The sequence below is a fragment of the Microtus ochrogaster genome, chromosome 2, assembly GCF_000317375.1.
Source record: "Microtus ochrogaster isolate Prairie Vole_2 chromosome 2, MicOch1.0, whole genome shotgun sequence".
Lineage (NCBI taxonomy): Eukaryota > Metazoa > Chordata > Mammalia > Rodentia > Cricetidae > Microtus > Microtus ochrogaster.
The window spans coordinates 35007327-35017005 of record NC_022010.1 but is presented as its reverse complement, the minus strand read 5'-3'; the positions used below and the strand labels follow the sequence as shown (position 1 = coordinate 35017005).

At 39.6% G+C, this 9679-nt stretch overlaps 1 protein-coding gene across 1 annotated transcript in view; it reads right to left on the bottom strand.

The window, feature by feature from the left end:
* Tprg1 (tumor protein p63 regulated 1) overlaps positions 1-9179 on the bottom strand; it is a 104465-nt gene extending 95286 nt beyond the window's left edge. The window contains exon 1 of the mRNA XM_013351362.1: positions 8958-9179. Within this exon, the coding sequence (XP_013206816.1) occupies positions 8958-9179 (222 nt within the window). The remainder of the gene's footprint in view (positions 1-8957) is intronic.
* Positions 9180-9679: the final 500 nt, after the last annotated feature.

Below are 9679 nucleotides of genomic sequence, written 5' to 3'. Positions count from 1 at the left end.
TCTCCTTTCATCGCCTGATGAAGGTTAACATTCAGGAGGATGCCTATATGTTTTTCTTTGTAACCCATATTTCTTATCTATGTTTTGCCATGTGCCTCCTGGCTTGTCATCTCATTTTCTACACATCCTGCTTTCTTGGCAACTGGCTGGTGTCTCCCTGACTCTGCCCTTCTTCATCCTGGTCTTCTCAGTTTGATTGTCTCACCTAATTTTATCCTGCCTTGCTATAGGTCAATCAGATTCTCCATTAATCAATGAAAGGAATACATATTCATGGTGTCCAGAGGGTTATTCCACAGCATAGGACCATCCCCACTTTCATATCCAGCCAGCTTGAGTTAGGACTTGTATTTCTAACGTATGTCCAGGTGACATTGTTGGTCTGAACATGGTACTTGTAACAACCAGTTGCTCTCTAAGCAATTATTCTCAGTGCTTGACTGTATACCAGAATCATCCCGGAGCCTAAAAAAATCCTAACCTGGGAAACATATTAGGCCACTTATCTCAGGAACTTGGTAGATAGGTACATATGTACATCAGGAACCAGTAAGAATGCGTACTATCTTATGAGAGAATGGAATAAGGAAAGGGTACCAGTGCTTCATGTGTGAGCAGTGCAGAATCTGAGCTAGCTAGTTATTTTATCCGCACACCAGCTCCTTGTTTTCTTCTGTACAGCCCAAGTCACCCACAAAAGGATGCTATAATACCTGAAGTGAGGTGAATGACAGGATTTGTCCCAAATCAGTTCTACAACGTGAGCTTACTACTTGGCTTTTTGGCTGCTGAACTGAACAAAACCTCAGAGCCACGCTGATGACCATAAGCTCTATGGATCTTCAAGAAAATGTGATCATAGCTTTTATAGCCAAAGATCCTGGCTCCATCATTATAGTGAGTTTCATCTTGAGCTGGGCAGCCAGATACTAGACTGAAAGATTTTTCCTGGTGTGTCGTTGTCTGCGGCTGGCTTAAGTTTGGCCAGGAAGCTAAGACTAGTACTTCCTGCTGGCTGAAGGCCATGTGTCATAAAATCAGGAACTTCTGGGGGTTCAGCCAAATATGCCTACCACTGTTGCCCGAGAAGTTTATACTGATGCCACTCATTTCCAGGGACCCTGCAAGCACTCAGGCTACCCTGGACCGTAGCCTCCTGCTAATTCTCCCTTTGCCCAACCTTACATTCCTCTGAGGCATTCTGATTCTTCTGGGGCCCACTTTCAGAAGTCTTCTGAAATACAATGCTCTGTTTTGTGACTCAGCAGTGGTATTTTCTCATACGTTCTTTACATAATTTTAGCCTCACAAATATAACTTGGTTGTGAAACCAATACTTTTCAGAAAAAAAAGTAAGTAGAATTGGAGAGTAATTAAATAACCCTAAAATAAGCATTTTGTTGAATGTTTTTGTTTCATACAATTCACCAAAAATATGTGAGATTGATATAATACTGTATGAACCTTTAAAACCTTACTATCTTCCATACCCAAAACAATTTCCAAATCCATAAAAAGGAAGCATGATCTGTATTTGATCCAGGTATATCTCAGTGAAGTTATACTTTAGAAATTCTTGCACGTGTTCAAAACGGCATGGGTGAAGAACTCTTTGCAACCTTGTTTGCAGGCAGCAATAAATGAGGAGTAACATGTGAATGCTGATCAAGAGGGTATTATAGAATATGTTCAGATAATAGAGTATAGCGAAGGTATAGAAGTAACAAAGTATATCGATAAAAGAAAAAATAAAACAGGAGAGGGTAAGGTAGGCTGCCTTCCTTATGCAGAAATATGTGGAGTAAGTACATTCCTGTTGGCTGACACACATCTAAAGTAAGCATAAAGATGTCTAGAAAACATATCAATGACGGTTTCCTTGGGATGGGAAAACAGGAGATGGAAATTGACCATGGAAGTGATGCTTTCCTGTATACCTTTTCAAAAGCTAAACCCTCAAGTGTGTTATCTATGGAAAGCTGTGATGCTCTCTACAGCTCTGTCACTGTCTGCACCATTCTTTGTTCTCAGTGTGAACACTGCTCAGGCCCCTTCTCTAGACTATAGAACAAAATGTAGCCCGACACAGAAATGTGCTCCCTTTACTTTTATTATTGCTAATTAACAATTTTTACTTAGTAAATTTAAACCTAATAATTTAGGATAAGAAATTTAAGAATATATAGGCACTTTGTATCTTGGATATCAAGGTTTGGTCTCAGTTATCCTTATGGCTCTCTAGAATTCATGGTAAGTTATCATGGTGTTCTTTATTATAATAGTTTCTGAATTTGGTAGATTGTTGTGATAATGATTACTGTAACTGAACTACTGGGAGATCCCATGGGACCCTGTAACTTAAACAGCAACAAACACTAAGTAATGAAAGCCTTGACCATTATTCTCATTATTGCTTATGATAAAGAAAAGAGAAAAGCTATGCCAAGATTCAAGGATCAAATGCTTAATGCAAGTAAGCACATAGCTCTGAGACTGCAGTCTAAGACAAATAGGAAACTATGATCAAATACACCACCTTTCACAACTCTACTGTGATGGAGGTGGGTCATTTGTCTATCTGTTGCTTCCATTGGTTAATTACTGAAGAAAACTGCTTGGCCTGATATGGCAGAATTTGGATAGGCGGAGTAGACCGAACAGAATGATGGGAAGAAGGGAAGTGAGCAGTTACCATAGCTCTCCTCGCCAAGATGGACGCAGGTTAGGATCCTTTCTGGTGGGCCACCACCTCGTGGTGCTACACAGATTGTTTGAGGTGGGTTAATCAAGATGTGAGAGTTGGCCAGTGAGAGGCTAGAGCTAATGTGCCAAGCAGTGTTTAAAAGAATACAGTTTCCATGTAATTATTTCAGGTATAAAGCTAGCCGGGTGGCAGGATGCAGCCCGCTGCTCCTCACAACACTACTGTCTCTTACATTCTAGCTTTGTGTAGTTACAGGCAAAGCAAACCTTCTTGAGGAATTGCAAAGACTTACATCTCTGCATTTCCATGATCTAGGCTAGCCCAGGGCCAATGCTAACCCAAACAATACCCATGACTTTGTCAGTGTTTTCATATACTAAGCTCCTTGTGTGCAGAAAGAAGAAGCAGTGGTTCAGAAAAAGACAGATCTTAAAGACTCTATCTCTCACATTTCTGTTGTGGCTCCTATGATAACTAGACAGAGGCCATTTTGCAACAGACACTTGAGTAAGAGCATTAGCTTGATTGGCCGTGATCTGTAAAGGAAAAGAAAGTTTGTATTTTTTTTGAAAAAAAAATATGAGAATTCACCTTATCACATCATTGCTGGGGTTCTGCTGTCACAAAGGAACAAATCATCTTTAGGACTCTCCTCAAGGAGTTTCACACAATGAGCTGAACAACCTCTTGCCCGGTGACCTGTTTATTTTCTAAACTAAATGGAAGTTCACACAGGCAATAAGAATAAAACTAATAAATGTATTTGTTCCCAATGTGAGGGCAAGTCACCGGGAACCCTCTAGCAAGAGGAGAGGGAAAGAGAGAGACAGAGTATGAAAGCCAAATTAGTGTCATGGAAGCAATGGCATCTCACTACACAATGGGAAGTCCTGAACCTGCTTATTAAAGTCTCGCTGCTCACAATAGAACACAGGCTATAAAAAGGCCATGGGGAACCATTAATTAAATATTAAAAGATCAAATAGTTTTAGTCCCATTAGTTTGTATGTAATTTACATTCTCTAGTATAAATTTAGAGATAATTCTCCATCTCGAATTGCTTTCAACTTTCTGATAAGGTATCTGCAAATACAGAGCCCCACAGGGAGTTTAAAAATATCTTTCTCCATGTGGGCTAAGCATTGTTCTTTTCATAAAAAGTTGCTTTTGAACATCAGTCTCCACAACCAAGATGATTATCATAATATACCTCAAGTTATTAGCTTTGAGGGATACTTTTGTTCGGAGAAGGCATGAGGCCTTTTTTAGATATATCTAAGCAGTAAGAGCAGACACATTACAACAAGAGAAAAGGAACGCAAATGGACTGAGAGCAAGGGTTTTAGACTTTCACTTCTGGGACCTCTCTCATGTCCTAAGTCACATGTAGTCCAGAGACACTGTCAGGAGTCCTGCATTGCGCATATGGTCCCCAGTCATGGCATGATCCTCGGGATGCTGGTTGACCTTGGACAAGAAATAATTCCTTCAGGTACTTTAGAAGTTCTCTTAAATGAAGCCATAGAGGCATAATTTTCACATATAATAATAATGACCAGCAAACTGCAGTAGGGTTTTAAGAGGTTAATAACTTATTTTATGATCTAGTACTTAGGTGTGTGGTATAACATCTGATATTACTATGCTAAAGTGAACACTTATTTGTCAAGAATTTCTATTTCCATGCCATTCATTTTTTTTGCAAATCCCTCTTAAAACTTATAGATTTGATCATTCTCCTCCTTATATCCTTGCATATCAATTCCCAGCACCCGACAAACAGAAAGCCAATAAATATCCTTCTTCCTTAGATCAATGATATGAATAGAAAACAGTCTAAATATTGAGTTTAAAATTAAACACGTTGCAGTATATATTCCCAATATGGGATTCTATGGAACTGATTTTAAAAAAATGATACCACAAAAATATTGTGACCATATGAAATATTTAGTATATAACTCTAATTGCACATAAATATATATGAAAAGCAAAAAAGATCTACCCTAAAATGTATAAGATCACATACAATAGATTTTTTTTATTTAGTATTGAACAGTGAGATTACAGTGACTTTTATTTAGCCTATCTACATTTTCTAATCTTTTATCAATAAATTACTTCTTGGGTTATGATCCTAAAGTCCTTTAATGAAATACTTCAGCAACAATTTTTTTGACTCATTCATTCAGTGTTCTTCCCAGTTTACCATGCATATACCTTACATTCTTAGCTCAGCAGAAGTTGATTTGACTGTGACTGTGGCAGAGAACCCCGGAACTATACAGAGGTAGCCAGGAAAGTGGTTCTAGCCCTCAGTTTGCTGATCAGTAGATTCTTGGGAAAGGAAAGTCTCGCTTCCCATTGTGCTGCTGGAAATGAGTAACTTGAGCAGCAAGAGTGCATCAGTACTGGCAGAAAGTTTATAGAAACGCAGAATCTAATTTGTTCACCAGCTGGACCGTGACATCTGAGATTTCACTTCAGATCTAGGAAGTCATCGCTTTCTGATAAATCTCACACATCTGAAACTTCAAGCCTCGTGGTCTTCCCTAATTATTCCTTGAGAAAGCCAGCCATCCTCCTCTTTAGCCACAGACCCTATGTCAACATTTATATCTCAGCCCAGAGACTGTGATGAGGTCAGAGGCACCCTGTTGTCATTTCTATAACCATTTATAGAAGTGTGGATGCAAGTAAAAATGAGAGAGGAGGTACTGAAAATAATAATGTTTGAAATGTTTATAGATGTGTCATATACTCTATGAATATTGACAAAGTTAGTTCACTTAGGGCTCTTTACAAAGCTTGTATTTTATCTATACTTTTCAGGTAAAGAAATTGAGACTCAAACATATGTGCATGCACACATGTGCATGTACACACACACACACACACACACACACACACACACACACACACACATACTCACACTTCTGTCCTCTTAAAACATCTTTGGATTTGATTTGCAAGTTAGCAAAACTAGACCATTCTCTCATTTCTTTAAAAAAAATGTTTATTGGAATAATGTTTATCCCAGAATATAAAGGTAATCAGACAAAAATCCCTGTGCTATTTATGGGATATTTCCTACTGGGATTTTGGTTATGAATTTTCCAGAGACCCACAAATCAACAAAGGTCATTACTCTTGGTCAACCATAAGAACTTAATGGTAAGACCCTGTTTACTGCAAAAAACATCACTTTGGTCATTTTACTTGGAGAAACCAAGCTCATACTGACCTTGAAACGTCTTCCTTCTTGGGTAGCTTTCAAAGAACTTTGTACAAAGGTACTTTGTAGATTAATAAGGTAGTCAATCCATCAACAGTCTTGCACAGCTGTGAACCCTGTGAGCTACAATAATGACTAGACTACGCAGTGGGGACAACAGTAGTTGGCTGTCATGGGACAGCCAACAGCTTCTTAGTTGAATTTAAGACCTGCTTAACAGAAGGAAACTCACGTTCATAAACATGGCTAAGAATTCATGGGTGGGGAGGCTAAAGGCCCCAAGAATCTGACTTTGTGAAAGGGACATAGTACCAAGCTATCTTCTAAATATTTATCTTTGTGCTCAGAAAGTAGTACAACTCTCACCCCTCATTCAGACAAATTTTTTTTTAAAATGCAATATATGGGAATCATCTAGGAAGAGCAGTGGACTCAGCACCTTATTGAAGTTCTTGAATTTAGGTGATTTCATTCACCTGAAACTTGTTCACTCTTAAAAAAAAATGATTGATTTATTTTTATATTTCACACATGAGTCGTTTGCTTGCATGTGTGTAGATGCAGCCTGTGAATGCCTGCTGCTTGTGAAAGCCAGAAGAAGGCATGAGATTCCCCTGAAACTGGAGTTATAGATGATTGTGAGCCACCATGTGGGTGCTGGGAACCAGACCTGATCTTCTGCAAGAGCAATAAGTGATTTTGATGACCAAGTCATCTCTGCAGCCTTGTACATGTTTATTCTTAAGATGAAGATGGTCTGTTTTCTCCTGCCTGCCTCACAGGATTGTATAAAGACACATGGTTTTTTTTTTTTTAAAGAAACTGTAAATATCTAATGACGTTTATTACATATTCATACATTTAGTATGGGTCTGTGTCTGCTCATCTAAAAAGAACTACATGATTTAGCTTTGCTTTCCCTGTTTGTTTCCAAATGGGAGTTAGCTGCAGAGACATCCATATTAATTTCGAAAGGCCGACCGACATGAAACCAGTTGTTTTATTTGCTGAAGATCAATTCAGGTCACTATGCACTACAGCACGGTCAAGGAAATTATTGCCCTGACTCATTTGCTGGCAAGGGGCAGCATTAATATCAACATTTCCTTCCATTACAGTTGACTTCCTCCCTAGGATTCTCCTATCCCTGATGCCTTGGCAAAGGCACAGCTTCTAACCGTGACTTGCCACTAAGATTAGAGTTGGTGGCAGAGGTCAGTTTTTCCTCATGGGCTCTACTTTACCAAGAGATGTTCCCTGTTCCTACTCTAACCCACCAACTGTTCTACCTATGCCAGCTTCAGGACTGCCAGCACAGGCAAAGAAAGGAGCTTTGCATCGGTTTGCTGCCTGCTTTCATAGCTGCACCAGTTTCTATCACTGGCCCCTATTCTGCACCACTGTTCTGTATTTTCTCAGCAAACCCTGTCATCATCCTTATCAAGATCCTAAAACTCCAAAGAATGCTTACATTTCCTTCGCAGTTCCATCTCAACTTAACTTTGCATATTCAATAAAGTTCACATATTTTGGAAAACAGACCATATGCTTGACATATGCAAAAACACTCACATAAACAGAGATAACATAGCACCTACCAAAGTGCCTTGCACATAGGAGTCTACGTAATGTTTAAATACACACATATGGGTTCACACTCACACATTCAGTTGCTTTAGTTAGAACTTCATCTTAAACAAAGGTATATATCGTTAAAGCCACCAAATCAGGATCTCCTAAGTTTTGTAAATAGTCTCAGATTTTTGACTTCCAATTACCTATGATATTGGACTGAAAAAATATATTTTGAAGGGTCAGAGAGATGGCCAATCAGATAAAAGTACTTTGTTACACAAATCAGAGAACCTGAGTGTGATCTCCAGAAACCACACAAAAATCTCAGCATTGGGGGGCACATGAGTAAGCCCAGCACTCCTATTGGGAGGTGTGAGGTAGAGACAAGATGATTAGCCAGAAGCCTTAAAGCTTGCTAACCTGGGGTAGGCACCAGAGTAGAGGCGAACTCCACAAGAAAGAACTTGTCTCAAAGTAGAAGAGCAGAACCAACTTCCAAAAGTTGTCCTTTGTCCTGTATATAACACTGCTACGCAAAAGAAGGAAGGAAGGAAGGAAGGAAGGAAGGAAGGAAGGAAGGAAGGAAGGAAGGAAGGAAGGAAGGAAGGAAGGAAGGAAGGAAGGAAGGAAGGGAAAGAAAGGGAAGGGGGTTATTTTTCAAGAAGAAGGTGCCCCATGTATTCATGAGAACTGTCTTTGTTGTCATAGTTCATATTCCCCTATCTTCCTCCCATAAATTATGGCTACTGTATTTATAAGAACTTTGAAGAATTGCAAAAGATCGGTAAGTACAAAAAAAAATAAAAACACAAAGAGATAAAAAAAAAAATCCAGAAAGTATGTTCCACTTTATCTCTGCTAGCAACTTAATAGCAGCCTTTCACACCTGGTACATAAGCCTTGTCCTCATTCATTTCCTTTTCTTGTCCACTGCTCAAATAAGAACTGAGAGCCCCATGCCGCAGTTGCAAACCGAGGGTTTCAAACTCTTGCTCCCATGATAAAACACAAGCATCCCAGCATCCCAGCCTCCATCCTGAGATTCAGCTCAGCCTCAGCACCATTTTCCATTTCACAGTCTGTCTTTTTTTAAACAAAGTTCGCAGCTTTACATTCCCGCTACCATGTTAGAGATTCTCTAGTCATTAAACATTAATTCTTTGAGGTCAAATTTTGCCTCGGAGGAAGACCATACACACAAATATATAAGGTTACAGAAACCGTATCTTCTTGAGGCTGTCTGAGAGATAAAAACCAGAGACTTGGCTTGTCTGAAGCTACACCTTTCATCAGTACAAAGGAGGTAAGGACAACTGCATGAGCATTGTAGCCATTATTACAAAAGGTTTATAAAAATGTGTAAAACTCGGCACAATGCAGAACAGAAGAGATAGTAAGATTTCAAAAGAAAAGTTTGAACAGTGTTTAAAATCGCAGTTTTACCCGGGTAGCAAAGTACTTTCGTGAAGCATAGGGCTGGTGATACGGATTGGGGTAAAGAGTCGATTTAGTCACGCTCGGCTGTCTTGAGATCCGCCTTTGTCCTGGTTTCTTGCCCGAGTCCCCCTCGTCCATCGCCAAGTGGTCAGTCTCAGAAGGTTGGTGATCTCCCTCTTGCTTCAGGGACACTGGCTGGAATCCTTCAAAGCTCCCAATCGTTGACATTGCTTTAGCCTAAAACAAGCAAACAAAATGAAACAACCCTTCCATTAGAGGACAAAGCATGCCATCTGTATCCTGCCTGTGGGAAAAAAGAGGTTAAAACTGAAGATCTGTAGCAAAAGATCTTCCCTCACGGGAAACAGCCATACTTTGATCAAACAGAGGCACCAGTAGATAGGGCAGGAGCACAGACATCTAAATGCCATCTCTGTGCAGGGTGAACCAGAGGAGAGAAGAGGGTACTCTCAGGACAGAGAAAAGGAGCCTGCGTGTCACTCTGTTCCCTCAACTTTAACACAAGAACAAGAACAGAACAGGGGAAATATACCATGAAATTACTCCGAGGTAATTCCTTTTCACGATTTTCTGACATTTTTGTCTAAAACTCTACCTGGCCTTGTTTATATTTAAGAGTGAAAAGCAATGTAGGTTTGATCAGCTCCAGGGATTGGTGTGAGGACATGTGGTGGTTTGAGGAAAAATGGCCCCTATAGGCTCATCAT